The 22,198-nt window shown below is 37.2% G+C and overlaps 1 protein-coding gene across 3 annotated transcripts in view; it reads left to right on the top strand.

Annotated features, from left to right (window-relative positions):
• Positions 1–22,198, top strand: part of F5 (coagulation factor V) — a 1,256,984-nt gene that overhangs the window by 994,291 nt on the left and 240,495 nt on the right. For all 3 annotated transcript variants that reach the window (XM_044072364.1, XM_044072363.1, XM_044072362.1), the window contains one exon: positions 2,731–2,847. In XM_044072364.1, the coding sequence (XP_043928299.1) occupies positions 2,731–2,847 (117 nt within the window). The remainder of the gene's footprint in view (positions 1–2,730; positions 2,848–22,198) is intronic.

Raw genomic sequence — 22,198 nt, 5'->3', positions numbered from 1 at the left:
AATAGCATGTATACCTATAACATCTGACCAACTTTTATAAATGAACAAAAACTGGATGCAATATATTACTGCTTCTGAAGATAACACAGCAGAAGACGCCGAGAAGCAGTGTCTCCAAACTTTATTATAAACAAATTGAGTGCTTTCATCCAGGTATACTGGACTTCATCAGAATGAGTACATAAAGTAAATCACCCTTTCTTATACAGCTCAGATGGCCACATGATAAAAAAAAATCCATTAAACAATTAAGTCAACCTGAAATAAAAAATATATAGACAAACAAAAAAAGAGAAATAAGTCCTTAAAAAGCAAGAATCTGAATTAACAATAATAAAACTACAAGGCAGAACTTTATCACCTTAAACCTTAAAGTGTAAATATTTTAAAACTTCTTAAAACCTTTTAATTACAGTTGTCATAAACTAGCCCTATAAGGAAAAACTTACATAACTTAAGCAGCTTTTAATTTTACAACACTGGTAATACAAACTTGCTCATTGAGCTCAGGGGCTTTTGTAGCATTACATCTGATCTGCCACCTCATTTTTTTGTATTCCAAAAAAATATCAGATGGTCCGCTCCTGCGTCCAAGGTCAACATGATCAATAACAAAGAATTTAAAACAGTGATTAGGGTGATTTTTTTACATGTTTGAACAATGCATTCCTGTCTTCTTGTTTCTATATATCATATAAATGCTGGTGTATCCTAGATTTAAGGGCCCTTTTAATCTTTCCTATAGAAAATCCGTCACAGAGATGACATTTGGCAACATAAACAACCCCCTTGCTGTAACAATACTACTTATGCTTGAATTTAACAGTTCCAAAGTTCGCTAACTGAACAGTGGACTCTTCCAGAATATTGAGAACAATGCCCACATTTTCCCATATACCCCCTTGTCATTGGGATGATATGTTTTTTCCAGTCACATCCTAAAACTCACATCCTTTTTTATATACAACCTTGGGTCTCTCCCCTACAATATTGATGTAGTCATGGTCTAGCTCAAATAAATTCCAATTTCTCTGGATGATGTCTCGCATTGTATAAAAATGTATGTTAAATGGTAAAATCAAGGACTCATGCCTTTCAACAAGATGTTGGTCACTAATGGCACTAAGAGTAATAGCTGTCTTGCCTGTCCCTAAGAAGGGTATAAAACAATCTAAATCTCTTTTCCTTAGCACTTCTGTAAATATGTCCCGTAGAAATACCTCAAGGTAACCTGTACTAGTTAGCATCTCTTTAAGTTTGTCACACTCTTCTTTGAACATGTTTTCAATGGAAACCATCATTAGCTAATCTCACACATTGTGCCTTCACCATTGACTTATTTTGGTAAAGGAGATGCCAGCTATTAAACTGTAATAGTGAGTTGGAATATTTCAGTTTCTTATACAGAGAGGATTAAAATTGAAGGTTGCCCCTATTTTTGAAAGTACTGACATCAAGATAGTTTTACCCTATCAGTTTGAACTTCCATAGTAAACCTCAAAAAGTGAGTGGTTGAATGTAGAAAGTGAAAAAATTGATCCAACTTGGTCAAACCATCCTTCCAAAAAATGATAGTGTCATGCAGATAATGACCATACAAGGCCCAACAGTTTCTGTACTCTGATGCAAAAACAAGTGTTTTCCCATTGCAGTGGCACTATATTTTCAAAAATGGGGGAGCATACCGCTCCCATAGCCACCCCTTTGGTCTGATTAAACAACTGGTTTTCAAAAATAAGGAAATTACTGTTCAGGACTACTTCCATTAATGCCTTTATTGTAAGTATTTTGATATGATCCAAGTTGTGTTGTGGCAAAGAAACTCAAAACCATTCGATGAATCACTGAAAATAGATCAGAAATATCAGTGGTGACCAAAATAAGATCATCAGTATAAAATTCATTTGTCACCTTTGATAGGAGGTCCCATGAATCCTTATATAAATGTGGGCACCCATCTAACACTCTTTTCAACTGATAGTCAATATATTTTGCAATAGGAAAGGTCTTGAATGCCTTAGCATCTAGTATGGGCCTTAAAGGGGGATCCTCTAAGCTTTTATGTATTTTTGGGATCCCAGCGGTGGTCGGGGTCCTTGGGTGGAGATAACATGTACAGTAAAGGTTTTTCAACTATAATGAAAAGAATCATTAAACATAAACATAGAACATACTGCATTAAGATACTCGAAGCAGATAATGTATAATGCAAAATATATTCAGTATAGGAAACAAACCATCTATTTTAGCTTATATTGTATGCCTCATGCCACAACAAAGCTCCTTATATGGCAAAGTTTTATGTAAGTTTAAAAATCTTAATATTGTGAAAGCAGGTAGCTGGACACAACCATAAATAATTTAGACACACTTAATTGCTCTTTTCAAGAACATCACGTAGAAATACAAGTATTAAAGAGTTACTTTCAGCTTCCAAAATGTGTGATCCATCAGTGATCCATTCAGGGCAAAATACCTAAGTTGCAAAGAGTTTTCTTTTTATTCTCAGTTTCACAGATCGTGGTATAGAACTAACTTAAGCGTTCTTCCTTCTATAGCAGTAACCTGCTAATAAAGCCTTACATGCAAATACATTGTAGCTGAAGTAGCTACAGTTCTGCCATACTTCTATGCCAGTGAAATAGTTTTACAAATGTTTAATCTAGTTCACAGTCCATAAAGCATGAAATAAAGAGAGCATTTGACTAAAACTGTTATTGTTTTTCTCAGGTACATTTGGAACTGTTGAAATGAAACCTTCTAAACCTGGACTTTGGCTTTTGGACACTGAAGTTGGAGAGTATCAGCAAGCTGGCATGCAGTCACTTTTCTTCATTGTGGATAAAGGTACATACCAAAAATAAGAATTTCATTTCTATAACCTTGTATCAGTGGTGTCTCAGACAGAATTCATATTTGTTGTAATATGTCAAAACTCTGCAGCTTCCAAGCTTTTTTCACAAAGTAACAGTATTCACATCACTTCAGTGCTTATGTTTGGTAGTCTGTAGAAGTTCGTGTAAAAACTAGCTCAAGTTAATTTCTGCATTATTTCTAAACCTGTTTGTACTGGAAAAAGAAAATTACAGCAAATTAAAAGGGCAATGTGGAAAGTAGAGAGAACTGTCGGGTATTTTCTGACTGCCAAGTACTGGACACAGAACAGATAGGTAAAGAGTTAAATGCATAGTAATGTTCTCTACTAATATACAAGGCGAATGTGCTAACACTCCACCAGTAGGAGAGCTAGGGTGAAGCAAAGGGGAAAGTCACCCTAGATGGTAAACAGTTTTCAGTGCAGTACATTGCTGGCTTTCAGAAATGAGTGCTGGCACTGCATTTGTTGTCATGGGTGAAGCTCTTAGCTTTCTGTGTGTGGCATAAACAACTGCAGCAGCTGTATGCTGCTGCAGTTTAAAAGGTACGAAGATTTTTTTTAAAGAACTGAAGCATGTTAGCACTCCATTTGTGACATAAACTGTGGTAACTGCTTGTTACAAATCTAGCAAGTAGATGCTACAGTTTAAAAGTCAAGAGGAGCTCTGTTTTTTTTTTTTTTTAATTTTAGATGTGTATGTAGTATTTTGTATGCAGTGGCGTAACTACGTTAGAAGCACCCTGAGGCAAACTTTTCCTAGGTGCCCCAACATCCCCCCCCCCCCCCCCCAGGGAACCCAAGCCAACGAGATGACCGAAGCCAAATGGATGGAACAAAAACAATTTTCAACAGAGTCTACCACATACATACACACACACACATATATATATATATATATATATATATATATATACACACACATATATATATATATATATGTGTGTGTGTATATGTACATGTATGCATGTATATATTTGGATTTTTATTAGGTATGGAAAAGTATTTCAGAGAAATTGCATAAAATCCTGCTATCTTTTAAATATTCAGACTTCTTGTTTCAGTTGTGGAAATAAAAACAAAAAGCTTTCTATTCATTCTGATAGTTTTGCATAGGCTAGCCAACAAGAAATTTGTCAACAAATTAGCTCAAAGTTACAAAACTGTGCATTTCAGATTTTGTGTCAAGAAGATATACAGCAGCAGAAAGCAGAATGAAATGTAAAGTACAAAGACTGCTTAAAGCAGACTTAAACATCAAAAGGGAACAGCGGCAATGAAAATATTTAAGATGTTTTGGGGGTATTTCTCTAATGTGGTAAAACGCACAAGATTCATGCTTCTGTATGGGTTGCTACATTGATAAAAATGAAAATTTTATTGTTCACTTTAAAATTCTTCCAAGTTCAACAGAGATATATTTTAGACAGTAAAATATCCCTGATGCAGCACCAATAACCTAGTACAAAATAACATCAGCTTTGTTGTTTAGTTGCAAAAGCAGTGGTGTAATGTGAAACATCACTGTAAAAGGGAATGCAAAAAAAAAAAAGAAGAGAAAAAGAACCAAGTGACAGTCTGGGCATCTACACTTCCTATATAACAGCACCTGACAGCAGTGACAAAATACCTTCATGATGTAAAACGTTACCTTCTGCTAAGACACCTCTATGTTACTCCTATGTAGAGAAGATACAAAACTAACACACCAACATCCTCAAAGCAACTATATCTGTGGTTTCCAGTGATTTATATATTTCTTAATATTGTGTGGCTTTGATATCAAAAGTAATACTTTAAGTGAATTACTATTTTTACCACAGCTGCAGCACTTTCTAACTATTCTTTTTTAAAATCATGCTCTAACATGAGGTTCCCATTTACTGCTCTAATGACAAAGCACTGGCTAGAGAACATACACTCATCAGGACATTGTAAGACAGTGCATTGAATACATGGATGGGTATGGCCAGCAAAGGCAGTGATGGTAGCCCTTGTGAATAGGAGTAGGATGGTATACATGCAGACAGAGGGGCATAGATGATCCTTGTAGTGACACAACTGCTCATGCCGCCATTAGTAGAGGAATTAGACTACAAAGAAATACACTCACTGCAGGGATACTGAGGAGGATGTAAACTTCCCATTAACTCTGTTTTTTTAGAATACTCCCACAAACAGCAGATTCTTCTTACTAGAGGTGGACCCCCAAAATGAGGGATATCAAGTCTCGGTGTCTCACAATCTACAAATATGCATTCCAGTGACAAGATATAATTCTGTGCCATGCTTTATTTTTTTTCGGTTTTGATCTATTTTTTCTGCAGGAGTTGTACAATTGTATAACCATCATTACCTTATTGTCCCCTCCATGCAGCTATCCCAAGCCACAGACTGATCTACTGTTTACAATGGACTGGAGAGACTCAGAAGTAATTTTATTTATCAAAAACTACACCTCTCATTATTTCTTTCAGTTTAAGATATCTAGGAAGCCTTGTACAGTAACAGCATGCCAGAAACACAGCATAATTTCTCACTAAAGAAACACAAAGTACTCTGAAATACAAAATAAAGAATTAATGGCAATGCAGCTTAAACCAACAATGCATGTCGCATGCTGTTTTATCAACATAAAGGCTTGTCAAAGTAAACCAAGCCCATACTAAAATTGTACATCATATGAACACACCTTTCACTAATAATTCATTGACATTAACAAGTTATTAAACTCTTCTAAAACACATATAAATTTTACCTTAATACCCCCAGATCTAATAATGCAAACAAAATAGTACAGACATAAAATGTCAAAAATGTTCGGTACATTTTTTTTTTCTTTTTCACAAGACACTGAACTCTTTACATTATGTCCACAAGAAAATATGCTGTTGTACACAGTGCAATGCATATGTCCCAACAGCTGTGTCTTACCAACAAAAAGAAAATGCTTACAACACTGGACGGCTGCAAAAAAGTAAAAAGTAGAAAAGAAATCCCCCCCCCCCCCACACACACACACACACACACACACACACACACACACACACACACACACACACACACACACATCTCTCACTCTGAAATCCCACACACACCTCTCACTCTGAAATCCCACATACATACCTCTCACTCTGAAATCCCACACACACACCTCTCACTCTGAAATCCCACACACACACCTCTCACTCTAAAATCCCACACACACACACACACCTCTCACTCTGAAATCCCATCTTCTACACATTACTCACTTTGAAATCCCATCTTCCGCCTGTCCATTTCAGTTCCCGCTCGCAAGTAGTCCTCTAAACCGAAGTAGTCCTCTAAACCGTCACAAACTTGAAAATATGTGCTGCACTGCGCGTGATGATGTCAGCACACTTCTTTCTTCTTAAAGAAAAAAAACTATTTTTTAAATTAAATGATTACCTAGTCAGGCCCAAAGTGCCCCCTGCCGCTTGGTGCCCTGAGGCAATTGCCTCACTTCGCCTCTCATAGTTACGCCACTGTTTGTATGTGACATAAGCATGCATAAACTGTTGTAATTTGTAGCAAGAGTTTGCTATAGTTTAAAAGGAAAGAAGTTTCTTTCAAGAATTTAAGCACTTTAGCACTCAATGTGTGGCATAGGAAAGAAGAGTTTTTGTGAGCAGAGGAGGTGGAGGTGCACCAGACTGAGGATAGGCACCAGGCACCAGAATAGCTAATTACTCTCTCACAAGCTAATTAGTCTGTATGCAAATGCAGTTAATGCAAAGGAACAACTCTGATTTCTGCATCTGTGAAGCTTGTGAATAAATGTCCATATAAACTGTGGAAAGCTGAAACTGGGGAAAATCAGCTGCGAACTATGCAAGAAATGGCATATCCCTTGTACATGTGTGTAGCTGCTGCCTTTGTTCATAAGTTCCTGAGTAATCTCATACATTTTTGCCAATCTGTGGAGAGTGGTATGTTGTAGTAGTATAGAATGGTGTTAATGCACTTTCCTGCAGCTCTCTATGGGTTACAGACTGGTATCCTTATCCAAAGTTCAGCCTGTGTCACCTGAAAAACATAACAGGGAGGGGACACCTGAAGACACAGAAGAACAGCTATAAGAGAAGAAAGTTATTTAAGGTGCACTTATGTGCTAGGTGCAGGCAAGGGAGCCCGCAGGATTTTTTGCAGGAGGGTGCAAACCCAAGCCCTGCCCACACAGCCCCACCCCCTCTGCTGCCCCCACCCACTCAGCCCCACCCCCACCCCTACCCACACAGCCATTCCAGTGTCCCAATACTTGGCTATTTTTCCCCATTTGTCATAGACAATGTTCAAATCTCTCAGTGTGCATACTGTTTTATGCTTTACTTCTACAATGATTACAGATATTTGGATTTCATTTACAACTTTTATTTCAAATTTTATAGCACAAACACTGATAGACATTTACTAAACCTAAACAAAGCAATAGTTTTACAATGAAAAGAGACTTAGCATTAAAACTTCTCTACCTTTGAAACCCACACTCACCGAAACAACATTGAAACCCGCATTCAAAGAAAATGCATCTGGCCAGTGGCAGGGTAAGTTTACCTTTGGGCTGTTTTTAAATCATAGACTCCTTGCACACATATTTAGAACCATGCAAAAGTTATTTGATTCACCTTCCTGGCTGTATTAATTGTACTATATAATAATTGAATTATATCCCTTGTATAATATAGCACCACTTGTTAGAGTGTGTTTTAAATTTATAGTTTTGAACATTTTTCCTTTAAGCAATGAAACAAATCATATGAACCAATAATGACAACCTGCCCAGTTCAGAACAACCATAAAGGGCCACTCTACTCAAACTTCTGTCATACAATCCACCAATATCAATCAATATGCAGAATCTTTGCAGAAGTAAAACTCATCTGAATAATTCCACATTAAAGAGATCTGAAACCAGTGAAGAGGTTGTTGCTAGAAAACAACTTTATATTTCAGTGTTTCATCTACAAATTCACTGCCTGCTGCCCTTGAAAAATAAATTGCCTATGTTATATTAAAAAAATGATACGCTAGTATATTGCAATAGGGAATGGGTGGCAAGCTGAAAAACAAGTTAATAGTTATTAGGCATCTCATCCAAAGGAGGACATACACCCCCTTGAAATACAAATCTACATGTTGTGGGAGTAGAACCTACAGCCCTCTGTATCAAGATGCAAGTATGCTACCTGCTGTGCTGCTTTAAAAATTCTATACCACAATAGTGATACTATTTTCTAAACAAAACAGTTGCACATTTTAAGCAGGCGTAGCATGAACAGCAGTAAAACTCTCTCCCCTTGAAGCTCACAATTCCTTGAAAATGCACTTGAAAATAAATTCCACCTGCTAACTCTAGGGCATTTCACTCTCTTCAACACACACCTCAACCTCTAAGTGCAAGAAATCTGGACAAAGCCTAAAGTAAATAGGAGCAGATTATAACTATTGCTCTCATGAACTTAGAACATTGCTAGAATAACAGGATTTATGTTAGTATGCATTTTTCTAAAGGATATGACATCTAAAACTCAAATGTCTGTCATTATTTAGCAACTTCAATGCTTTTTAGGAGGAATATGGGGCAAATTCTGGACATTCTCCAAAAACCTGGACAGCTGAGGGGTATGCTTCCTCCTTCTTATACATACATACAGACACACATACACACCATACCTCTCAATCTGTTAACACAAGAAATCTGGACAAAGCCAGTTATAATGTTGGAGATAAAGGCCCAAAACTAGGGACACATTAGAAAGTTGCTAGAATAAAAGGATTTATGTTAGAATTAATTTTTCTGAATAATATGAAGTCTGAAACTGAAATGCATGCAATTATTTATTAACAGCTATATTCAGATATAGTTGGTTGTCTCAGTACTCACCATGGCTTGCATTTTCTCCTCTCTTGAAAGGCCCACTCTGCTTACCTTGTGTATTATTTCCTCAGTCACTTCACCGTGGGTTGCAAGGCAGCTTCATCACTAGTGTGTGCACAAAATATAATGCCTTCAATGAGTCTTGCAAGAAATCACATGCAATCATCATGGCACAAAGGTTCTACTGAAGATGCTTCCAATTTTTCTTATACATGAACACGACAGAAGCCAGAAACAGCTGTTATTCCGCAGCTAGATGCAGCAGTAGCAAAACAAATTGCAAAGAACCAAAATAAATTGGAACCAATTGTATCTACCATTATTTACTGTGCAACACATGACATTCCTCTCTGTGGAAAAGAAGGCTCTGGTGGAAATTTGTGTTACTTGTTAGATTTTCGTATTGAAGCTGGTGACACAATACTGAAACAGCACAGTGAAACAGCTGCAGGAAATGCTTGGTACACATCCCATAGGGTGCAAAATGAGCTGTTGGCAGAATATGAACACGTACTTCAAAAGGAGATTGTTTGTGCAGCAAACAGGGCAGTTGGATTTAGTGTATTGGCAGATCTCAGACATTGAGCAGTTGTCATTGGGCATTTGGTTTGTTGATGATGATTGTATTCGAGAAGAGTTTGCGGTTTTTGTTCCCATTGGTGTGAGAGATGCACAGTCTGTATCAAATGTCATTGTCAGTGAATGCATAAAGTGTGATCTAGACCTGGAAAAGTTACTCAGACAGGCTATGATGGCTGCTCCATAATGGCAAGCATCCAGAATGGTGGTCAGGCAAATATTTTTGAAAAGTATCCAAAAACAGCCTTTATCCACTGTGCATCTCACAGACTAAACCTTGTAGTCAATGATCTGAATGATGTTCCTGAAATACATAGTGCTGTTGGTGTTATCAAGAAAATTATTTTTTCCATGATAGTCCAAAACGATGAGCATTGGCACCAAATATACCTCTTCTGTGTGAGACATGATGGACTGAGAAATATAAATCCATTCATGTGTTTAGTCAGAACTTTGAGAAAATATTTGACTGGCTGATCCTCAGAAGAGCACTGCTGGTGAAACCAGACAAAATGCACATATGTTACTCAGCGCTTGCTCTTCGTGCACGTTTCTTATTTTTCTCTTCATTATTGCAAATTACTCATCAGTTCTTGAGCCTGTTGCCCAGATGTTTCAGTCTGTTCAACTTGATATAGTAGAGGCTCAACAACACATCAACAGACTCATTGAAATATTCAAGGAGTACCGCAACCATGCTGAAGAACACTTTAGGAATGACATTCTCAGTAAGACAAGATCACTAGCAGATAAATTTAGTATTGAGTTAGTGTTGCCAAGGATTTGCAATCAACACACTGAGCAAACACAGTAGGCATGGATTTTGAGAGTTATTACAGAACAAGTATTTATATTCCCTATCTTGACTCATTAGTTTCTTCACTGACGTCTTGCTTTTCCACCATTAACACTGCTCAGTTCAACTTATTTTATCTGCATCTTAAAATGATGCAAAACCTACAACGTGAAGAATTCTGAAAACGAATTGCTGTCAGTAATGAACTATATCATATTGCTACTATATCTGAATGATCGCTTCTTGTCTGATGCATTGACTTTAAAGTTATAAGACAACCTAAAGAATCCAATGGGCTACTACTACCTTTGTAGTCAATATCTTGCAGATCTTCTATCAATGATGTTACTGAACAAAAACAAACAAAAAAAAAAAAACAAAAAAAAAGTGTCAGGTATGGGATTAAAAAAAAAAACATTTTCTGATGTGTTTCAGCTACACTAATGATTAACATGTGCATCATGCTAACCTGGACAACAACAAAAAATAAATACATAAAACTAGTTGATTTTTGCTTTTGTACATGTTTATGCAAAGAAAACTTAATACTGTAGTAAGCACCATTATACCTCTCAAGTGAACAGATTTTCGCAGAACATCCAGATTTTTGACTCATATTTTTGTGTTCTTCCTAAAATCTGTACTTTTCTGGCAAATAGCTGAGGATTGAAGTCATTAAATAATGATAAACATTTGAGTTGAAGGTCCACATCCTTCAGAAATTTCATGCTAATGCAAAACCTATTATTCGATCAACTTTCTAAGTTTGTAAGAGCAATATTTAAAATCTTTCCCTACTTGTTCCCCCCATCATTTTAGGCTTTGTCCAGATTTTTTGCTCTAAGAGGTTGAGACTGAGGTATGAATTATGGATAGGAATATATGTTTTATGCACAGTCTTCACAGTTTCCCTTAAAATGTCAATGAACCTCACATGAACTTGTTTATATTCTCCTGCTTTGACAATCTGGCTAGTGTTTTTTTAATTTTTCCTTTCTTGTCTTATCTTTAGTACATCTTCAACATTATCTCTACTAAACATACTGTATGAACAATCATATGTTACTACCTACTATACTTTTAATTGTATGTCTAAACCATTATGCTTATGTAAATATCTTATGCAGTCATATATCTGCTATATTTTATAACTGTGTAAACCACAGTGCTCATGTAAATATCTTATGTATAGTATGTTAGCAATTGTTCTGGAGCTTTTCTCCCTGGGCCTCTGCTGAAAATGGACAGCTTTGTCCAGTCGGACCTCCCCGGTAAACAAATGTAAAATAAAAAAAAAAAATCTGACCTTTATGTGGATTCAAAAAGAAAGAAAAGTACATCATGTAACAGAAACCAAACAATGGCTCCCTGTGAATTTACTATACTATTATGTAACTGAATGCACATTACTTAATGTTAACTGATAAAACAATTAAATAAAAATACAGTATGACAGGGGAAGAAGATAATGCTTTATGATTTGTAAACTGCTCATAACTTGTCACAATCCTTGAAGTGTATAAAACACCTCTTTCTAACCTTTAGAGTCTGGAAAACAGCTTTTCTCGATAAGCAGCAATAAAGACTCCAGCATATAATAAAAATGCATGCACACCAGAACATAACAGTTAAACATACTGTGCATGTCTCTCTGCATATCTGTAAATTAGTAAGCCATGTCTTTTTAAACCTGTAGTAAATGTTATGTTCTCCATGATAACATTATATATGTAGTTCTTTGCATACTCTCACCTTAGTAAACATCCTGTAGTGACAAGAACACTGTCTCTTTGGGAGTTACTTTGCAATATGCTTAAATCAAAACTACTTGCAGAAGACAATGTTAATCCATCCTGAATGTGACCAATACAACACTTCATTAAAATATCTATTAATCTACTAAGAAAACAGATTTCTGCCTCAAAGTAAGAAGTAATTAAAAACAGTTAATAACAACAACAACAGCTCCCCCTCTTTGGTCTGATGTCCTGTGATTTGTAATGCTAGCCACTCTCCAAAAAAAATATTGTTTGGGACTTCCTTATCAATTAAGGTAGATCACCAGCAAAAATCAGCACTCCTTGAAGATGTGACAACAATGCAAACAGCACAACATAATTCTCCTGATAAGTACTGCAAAATATTCTATTTGCCATTTCCTATTTAACCAACTGCATATGGGCAGAAACTGGAACACAGAGGTGAAGCAATCAATACCTTTATTTGGCCAAGATGGGTTTTACAATGCACCTACTGGAGCTTCACCTTCAACAGGGTCAGGCAACAACTACTAAATAAACAAAACCCTATGTTTAATAAAATAAACAGATCTAACGTCACCACATTTCATATTTTGAAAGTTTACTATTACAAATACTAACCCATCTCTAAACTTGAGTGTAGCGTGGTATTCTAAGAAAATAAAATCTAAAATATATTTATTCAGAAAGAGTAACAAATTATAAAACTTAACCAGCAGCCAATGTCTTGTCACATTAGGACAAAGTCCAATAAAAAGTGTTCCAAATTTCAAACCGAATTATTTATACGTAGCACAATTAAAGTTACAGAAACTCGCAATCCCACAGTGTCTGAAAACTTTTGAACTTAGGGTGCATACATACTTTAAATAAAAATACTAATAACTACATGTAAACATTTGAAATATGCACAGATAGAAAACAGTAGCACAACTCAATCTGGTGCAGGCTTGTATTTCAGCAGACCGCAAAAAGTTCAGGTGTACATCATAACACTCCAGCTGGAACTAATTGTTAACAGTTGTTGTGGCACAGCTCTCTAACAAGGGGTGGACACAGGATCAAAGCAGAAGTACTACATACTACTACAGAAATAATGGGTGACGTCTGACAGGCCAAAATTAATTCAGACAGCAGTTATACCTTCGGTAAGGCCACCTCCAGGCAGGCAATAGTTAACATGGATGCAGATACCACTCTATCCCTAATGGGTGATAGCAGCCCCATAAAAAAAAGTAAAACTGACAGTATCGTTCTCTCACAACATGCAACAAAAATGTGCAACAGGCAACTAGGACACAACTATGTTCTAGTTTCAATTGTTAAAACATATACAAGGCTCCAGAGAGCACCCCTGCATTACCAGGCTATAATTCATACCACATCATTTTGCCACCTAACCTGGACCGAAACACTAAAGGTGGAGGTATGTCCATCATTCATTCCAGGATATTCACACCTCCAGGCAAGTTGCTCAGCATAATGCATCCGAGATTATCCAAGTGCAGGTAACTTTGGGCAAGGCCGCAATCCAAATTGTAGCTTGCTACAGATCCCCCACCATGCCCCAGCATTCCCACTCCTCATTTCTTGATACACTGGAAAATATTAGGGTACAACATAACACCCTAATAATGGGCGATTTCAACTACCCCACCATTAACTGGGAAAACTACTCATGTACCAACTTATTTTGCTCAACGTTTTCTGGAATTCATAAATTCCAATGCCTTGGATCAACTTATCCACACCCCCACCAGGGGCAGCAATATCCTAGACCTGGTCATTATGAACATGGGCAACCGGTGTTCCACACCAGAGGTCAGTTCATCATTGGTCAGATCTGACCACAAGCTAATCACCCTAGACATCCACATCCCACCCCCCATTAGGTAAACCACCGTAAAAAATTTCAACTTCTCTCTTCTTTAGACAGAAGTGGCAAACTTCACAACACCCATGCAGACAGACAATAGAGGTACGACTGCTGAATCCTACACAAATGCACTTTATAAGCACTTACACGAGTGCATGGATCGTGCAATCCCTAACAGAACCAAGATGCTATCCTCCAAAAAAGGAAGCCAATATGGTGGTGCCCTGCCATAAACAAACACTACAACAGAAGAAAGAAACTGTTGCAAAAAAGAGTAAACTCCCTGGTCAGCCTCAGGAAGAAGCTGAGATCCCTCATCAAATCCTCCAAAGCTCATTACGAAAACAAAATTGCCACTGATTCTAAAGACAGCCACAAAGCCAAGTAACTTGCCAGAAGCATTGTGTGATGAAAAAGATTCATAATTTACATGCAAGCCAACATGATATGCTTCAAAACTGAAGATTTATTTACTGGAGGGGAATGTTTTACCAGGAATTCTTCATATTCTGGTACATCCTGCTCTTTGCCCAGTCAGTCTCCAAGGAAAGTTCCAGTAGCTCTCAGAGGTAGAACTAAGAGAAAGTTGCACCGAATGGAGAGCATGTCTGTGCTTAAGAACCAAGTTAAGCTTCATGAGTAGTGAATACTATAGGTAGTGTGAGGTAGTAGGGAAAGCCTGACAAGGTTTACATATATATATATATATATATATATATATATATACACGTTTCCAAAACACTATCACAGCCAGAAATGGGGAACATTATCTGCTTTGTACAACGGAATCCATTGTTACCGCAATGCCAAATTCAGTGTTTTTTTTCTGTACTTGACATACAGCAGGGATTTTACCAAATTAAGCCTGTACAAAGATGTATATTCCTTAGTCATTCATTGAGCTATTTCACCAAAAATTGAAGGATGTGAAGGTGTCGGCAAAGTTACTGCTGATTTATTCGTCTAGGGTGCTTCCAGAGTGGAGCAGAATAAGAGGTTGATTCAGTTCTAGAACAGGCTGAGACAGTATAACATCAGGCTAAATGGGAACATATATAAAATTGTAGTTATATATCTGAGATATATGCATTGTTTTCATGCTTTAACCTCAGAAGTCTTGAAATAAACTTAACAAAAAGCCAGAGCTCTGTTACAGTTTCCACCAGCAGAGAACAAACACAAACATAAGAGAAATCTAAGCATAATATCCTTCAAGTTTATTATGACTATATCAGAAATGCTTGGCATTAACAACCTTATTGGAAGAGGCTGTAGCCTAGTGTTGGAAGTGGGAGTAAGAAAAGGGGGTTGAATTGCTCAGTCAACTACCATAGCAGGTGTGTAACCATGTTTTTTTTTTCAAACTGTACTCCATGGTGCCACACTGCCCCCCCCCCCCATCATGAATGATGTCCTGTCCCCTGTTGTCGTCTGTGTCATCTAACTCTCAATAAGTCAGTACAAGGTCACTCAGTATAAAAGCAGTTTACCTGTGGTTGTATTTTGGCTAGCAATCTAGTACTATCTTTCTTCCTGTTTGCATTTTTATAACCCTTCTCCATTCAAATAAGTGTTACATTAAGAAACCGAAATACAGTTGCAAGACAGCCATTCCAACTTCCATCCACACACAAACATAACTGACATTTAATAGTGTTACACTGTGACAAATCTCTGTTCCTCAAGGCAGATGGTTCCATTCACACAACATTGCTCATATGCAGAGTTGTACTTCTGGTTTGGCTAGTAAGGTCAGCTGTTTTTGTTCTGGTTTTGCTATGTTTAACAAATGATAACATAAACCATTTGTATTAAGTATGCTAAAACTCACAAACTACTCATTTTCTAACTGGACCAAAGTGGGTTATAAAAATTCAAAAATGGTTCATAGAAACACAGATGCTCCAGATCTGTATGCTTAGGCTACCATCCTGAAAAACGGATCAAAGTGGGTTATAATCAGGCAACAAGCTCATGCTCTGTACCCTTACCAGGCCCCAAACCACCAGACTAAAGTAACTATCTCTACTACACACATACATTCAGTCCGACTACAGATATAAACTGCATTGTGCTCTGGCTTTTGTTTCCTTAGGAATGTTAACATTCACAACAAACAGCCCCCAGCCAGTACAAGTCCAAACACTGCATACACAAATACATTAAAAATGCTACAAGACACCTACCTTTCACTTCTACATTCATCTGCGCAGTCCGAACGTCCTCTTGAATTCAAATCTCCAGTAGGCGCGAAAGAAAAGGACGTAAACCATCAGTCGCGCACAGACACAGAAGATGAAAACAGGTCGCAAACACCTGTTGCGTCTGTGCGACTGGACGGGATGCAAAGGGCGTTCTTAAAGAGGAACGCCCTTTAAAAAACAACTTTTTTTATTTAAATTAATTTCTCGGCCAGCCGGTTCCAGGGGGGGTGCAAGTGCACCCCCTTGCACCTGCCTGCGGGCGCCCTTGGGTGCAGGCCCGAGGAGAGGGGGGTGCAGCCAGGGCCTATGAAGCTCAAGGGGCTCAATGAAGCCCAAGAAGCATCACAAAAACTGAAAAGTGTTGTTGCCTCGAGAAGAAGATGTCCTTACAAACTAAGACAAAGAACGGTGCGAGAACTTTTGCATACAACATCATGAAGCGTTGAGTGAGCACCAAGCAATAGAAGGCCGTGACAATGATAAAATACTTTTGAGCGACATAATACGGTGCATTCAAGATTCAACGAATAAAAACTTTGAAAGTGACTATCAATGAGTGTTTTCACGTGTTCATTCTTAGCTTCAAACTTATTGTTCGGATTACTCCTCCTTGCTTTCCCGCCGAATCCCAGGAGGAAGAAGAAAACGGGACACGAGCCACACTGATTCATCATGGACTGCAAAGAAGACTTTACAGGAAAGCGAAGGAAGAAATAATTCCACAGGTAAAGTTCCCTGTAAATGCTGTAATTGTAGCATAAAGGACCCACTGACATCGCGTGCCTTTTTATCTACGTTATCGAGAGAATTGAGACCATAAATGGCTTAACGGTTAGCGGAAATCAGTAGCAATAAATATTGTCCTAACTTTAGAACCACGAACAAAATTCTCTATAGCAATTTCTGTTCTATATTTCATTTCAGGTACTGGCCTTAAACATGTCATCTCAAAAATCTGGAGCTCAAAAATGTAAAGAAAAACAAAAACGTGATGAGATTAATAAAAAAGGACTGCAAACACCCTTTCAAGTTGGCTTTAAATGCAAAACAAGCAAAACTGACAAAAATGAAACTTTAGATTTAGAACAAGGTGAGCCAAATGCAGAACTGAAACAAAGGACAGAATCTCATGAAGCCAGTATGGATTTTCAAAAAACATCAGATCAGGTAAATCCTAATGTGATTCTTGCACAAAAGGTGGATGACACAAATGTGGATTTGGAGGATGGAGGATATGAGAGAAAAGGAGATTTGAAGGAACAAGTGAATGTTAGTGATGAAAAGAGAAGTGAGGTAATGAGTACGTCAATATCTACAGAATCTGGCCATGGTGAACAAAAGATTAACATTGGAATTGACATTGGACTTCTTGTAACAGAGGTTCCTTCTCAGCTGGATATAGAAAACTGTGTTATGAAAGGTCATATTGGCAATCCTAAAACATTTCCAAAAGATATGAATAACCAAGTTTTCCCAGAAAGCATACTAACATTTCAAAATTTGAGTGGTGAGAAACATGTCCGAGATTGGCTTGTCTGGAGTGATGTTATACAAGAATTATATTGTTTTTCCTGTCGATTATTTTGGAACAAACTGTGTTCCAACATTAGCTCCGCATCCAAGTCTATGCTTGCATCATCAGAAGGATGGTCAGCTGCTGGAAAGTGGTGAAAATTATGTAGTCACATCCCAGAACATGAGAGAAGCAATAGTCATAGGCAATGCTATCTGACTTGGCGAGAATTAGAAAGACGCCTATCTTCTGATAATGGTATTGAAAGTCTCTTAGAGGCATCAGTTGCAACAGAATCTGTCAAGTGGTACAACATTATGAAATGAATCATTGATGTTATACTATTCCTTGGAGAACTTGGGCTTGCTTTGCGTGGTAGTTCACAGCGCATTGGTGACAAGGACAATGGAAATTTATTGGGGCTAATAGAGTTGTTGTCTCATTGGGATCCAATTCTAAAAGAACATGTGTTGCAAGTTAAAGAGTCACAAGAAAAGGGGGAACTACTTCAAGTGCATTATCTCTCTGCGGATTCTCAAAATGAGCTAATTGCTGAATGTTCTGAACTTATGAAACAACACATTTTGCAGGACAGAAAGACCGCAATGTACTTTGCAGAGTTAGTTGATTCCACACTGGATGCATCTCATGTTGAGCAGGCAACATTCCTGCTAATGCTATGTAATTCAAAATGAATCCCAGTTTGAAATTGTAGAAAGGTTTCTGAAATCTGTTGACTGCAGTGACAAAACTGGATCTGACATAGCACAGATGATTGTAGATACATTGAACGAACATGATATTGCACTCTCTGATTGCCGAGCACAGGGTTATGACAATGCAGCCAACATGTCAGGAAATATAAAGGTGCACAAGCAAGAATACTTGAGCAATGTCCAACTGCTATATTTTCTCCATGTGGATGCCACACACTCAATTTGTGTGGAAATGATGCAGAATGTATTCCTGAAACCATAACATACTTTGGAAATATACAAACTGTGTATAACTTGCTTAGCTCTAGTCCATATCGATGGAAACTTTTGCAGAATCGTATTGGCTGTTCTCTTCATGGCATATCTAGCACACAGTGGTCAGACCATGTTGAAAGTGTGAAGCCCTTTGTAGCCCATCTAGCACACAGTGGTCAGACCATGTTGAAAGTGTGAAGCCCTTTGTAGCCCATCTGTCCGGCATCAAATTAGCATTAGAAGACCTCTTGAAGCTGAACCTAACTGCCAAAACAAGAACAGAGATTAATGGAGCTTTGTCTTATGTGACATCATTCGTTTGTGTGATAATGTATGTTGCATGGTACAAAATATTAGTTCCAGTTGATATCTGTAACAAAGTTATCCAATCCAGAAATGCAACACTGGATGTTGAAGTGTCCAACATAAAAACCTTGATTTCAGAACTGACAGTTCTCCGCAACAGCTGGAAAAGTATGTGGAGTGAAGCTAAGCATGTTGCTTGTTGCTTCCAGTTTACACATAGAAATTAAACTGTCTGGAAGTCGTGGTGATACAAAATGCAAAAGGAGGTTCCAGGGTGAAGATGCCAAATTGTCACAACATGAAACAGATGACTCCCCTGAAGAAGCATATTTCAGAAAGTCTGTTTTCTATGTAATGTTGGATAATGTTATTGGTGGACTCACAGTTCGTTTCAATGCTGCAGTGAACATTTCTGAGAACTTCAGCTTCCTCTGGTAGTACCTAACAATTCCTGTAGATGAGCTGAAAGAAAAATCAAAATCACTGGCAAATCAATATCCTGCTGATATCAGTGAAGATCTTGTAATGGAGATGAGTCATCTGCCAGCTGTTCATCGATCAAATTTTGGAGAGAACCAGCTGAGCCCATTGGAGCTGCTGAATTGCTTGAAAAAATACAAACTGGAAGGACTCTTTACAAATATATGCATCAGTCTGCGCATTCTGTTGACAATTCCTGCCACTGTTGTCTCTGCAGAGCTCTCATTCAGCAAAATAAAGCTGGTAAAAAATTTTCTAAGATCCACTATGTCACAAATGCAACTAGTAGATTTGGCAAGACTCAGTACTGAGTCTGATCTAGCAAAACAGATTAATTTTGATTATGTAATTCAGAGTTTAACTAGGAAAAAGGCCAGGAAAGCAACTTTGTTCGGCAGACAATAAATGCTATTATAAACGTCTTTTACTATTGTAAATATATTACTTTATTATTACATTTATACCTATACATACTTATCTAAATGTATCAATGTAATCTATGATTGTTAGAAATAAATAATAATATACACACTTACATGTGTGTGTAGAATTTTGTATAAGGGCCCACACTCCTTCTTTGTTCCAGGTCCCGGATTTTCTCTCGGCGGCCCTGCCTAGGTGTCCATGTGGTATCCTCCCATGCAAAAAGTGGTGGCACAGGGAAGTCATATGCCATATGTGGGAATCATAAGTACTGCCAGAATGCTGGGATAGTATGTTGATGATACACCCATGTGAATTATACACTAACTGGCAGTTGATTGAAAGGTAACTTTTTTCCATTTCCATACATCTCACCTGATGTCCAGATGGGTGTTATCTATCGCACTAAGCACTTTAGGGAAACATGCCATTCCACAGAAGACACACATGGTACTGGCTTAGTCCTGTGGCAATGGTGGGAAATTTTATATATATATATATATATATATATATATATATATATATATATATGTGTGTGTGTATATATATATATATTTGTATATATATATATATATATATATATGTGTGTGTGTATATATATATATATATATATATATATATATATATATATATATATATGTCTATATATATATATATATATATATATATATATATATATATATATATATATATATATATATATATATATATATATATCCTCATCCACATGTGCCAAGGGTACATTGAGGAAGTGATGCAGTATCATTGAGGCAGAAGCCTCTGAGATACCCAACTTGTCCCCAGTCTGTCGATGAAAGGTCCCAGTGGCAAACATAGTGAGGGCTACACATACTTGGTATCTATATAAACAGGAAGGCCATGCATTCCCTATTCCAATTTTTGAGCTGTACAAGTTCATGAAGCCATTATAATCTCCCTGTCTATCCTGAACCTGTCAAAAAGCTCTTACTCATCTAAGTTAAAATGGGTAGTCTGATGCTTATATCGCCTTCTACTCCAGGACTGCACAGTGTTGCTCATTGCAGTATGACTAAAACAGCATCTTCACTGATTCCAAAGTCACTGGAAGATGTGCAAGCCCACCTTTTATAAGGGAAGTACAGACCACACACTTGCATAGCAAACTGCAACTTTGAATTGCAAGAGGCAGGAATAATATCTAATAAAGTTAAGGTGCATCTTTTGCACACATTTCTCATTTACATGTTATTATGTACTGATTTGCCTACAAAGTTCTTAATAATTTTATTACTGTTGTATATAAGCACAACTTATGTTTCTGTATCACATCTCAACAGATCATGTGTGCAACCAACGCACATTTCTGCTTCACACTTCAGTAACAGCTATGAATACCACCCAAAGAGCAAGTTACTTTAGTGTGTGAAATCAAATAGAGATGATTAGGAGGAGAGTTTGAGTTATTTCAGTGCATGAGGGATATTACTTAGAAGAAAGTTGTCCTTGCTGATCATGTTAGCCAGAACATTTATTCTGAAAGCCAGAAATGAGCTACATATGATTCTGACTGATTGCTACACATACCTCTCAACTGTCCAGATTTTTGCAGAATGTCCATATTTTTGCCTCATATTTTGAGTCTGCTCCTAATAAAATTTGCAGTTTTCTGGCAAATCACTGAGGATTAGAGTAACTAAATGATGACACAGATTTGAGTTTCAGACTTTATATCCTTCAAAAAAATAATAAATGATACAAAAACCTGTTATTCTTTCAACTTTCTAGGTTTATAACAGCAGTATTTAAAATCTGTCCCTATTTTTGGGCCTTTCTCCGCCCATTACTTTAGACTTTGTCCAGATTTCTTGAGCTAAGAGGTTGGGAGGTATGTTGCTACCATCTGTTTAGAAAGAGTTGGAGCTGTGATGATATAATGAGTAAAAGCCTAGAATGGAGTTCAAGCTGTGAATGAAAAGGTAAATGAGACCTGCTTCATTTTGAGCAGAGAGAACAGATTCAGTCATGAACAGAAGAAGAATGCTCTTCACTTGTCAGAAAAGTCACCACTGCCATGAGACCAAGTTAAAATGTTTTGAGTACCCATGAAACAGTACATTTTGTAAGCAGAACAAGAGACTTCTGCAAATCGCATGTCTTTTTTATTCTTGTCAGGTAAATATGCAATGCCCCCTTGTGAATCCAAATTTATATAATTTACATAATATATTATAGACATATGAAACACGTGTTTGTGATTATGTAATGAAAGGTTAAAAAGTAAAAAGAATGAAAAAAATCAATTTAAAAAGATTGAATATAAAACTAATAAAAAATAAATAACTTACAATTTTATACCTGGGGCAATCCCCCCCCAAATTATAGGTACCAAATCTGAGATTACAGAACAGCAGAGAAACGGCAAGCTGCCATTCCCACCATCATCTCACACAAAGAGAAGCCAGCATTAAGAGAATTCAGTTTCTTAGGACGTCCATTATTTTGAACATTCCCCATATAAACTGAAACTGTAT

This window comes from Protopterus annectens, chromosome 5.part0 (assembly GCF_019279795.1).
Source record: "Protopterus annectens isolate FY-2018-M chromosome 5.part0, PAN1.0, whole genome shotgun sequence".
NCBI lineage: Eukaryota > Metazoa > Chordata > Ceratodontiformes > Protopteridae > Protopterus > Protopterus annectens.
Note: the sequence above shows the minus strand (reverse complement) of the source record. Positions and strands in the feature narration are given on the sequence as shown.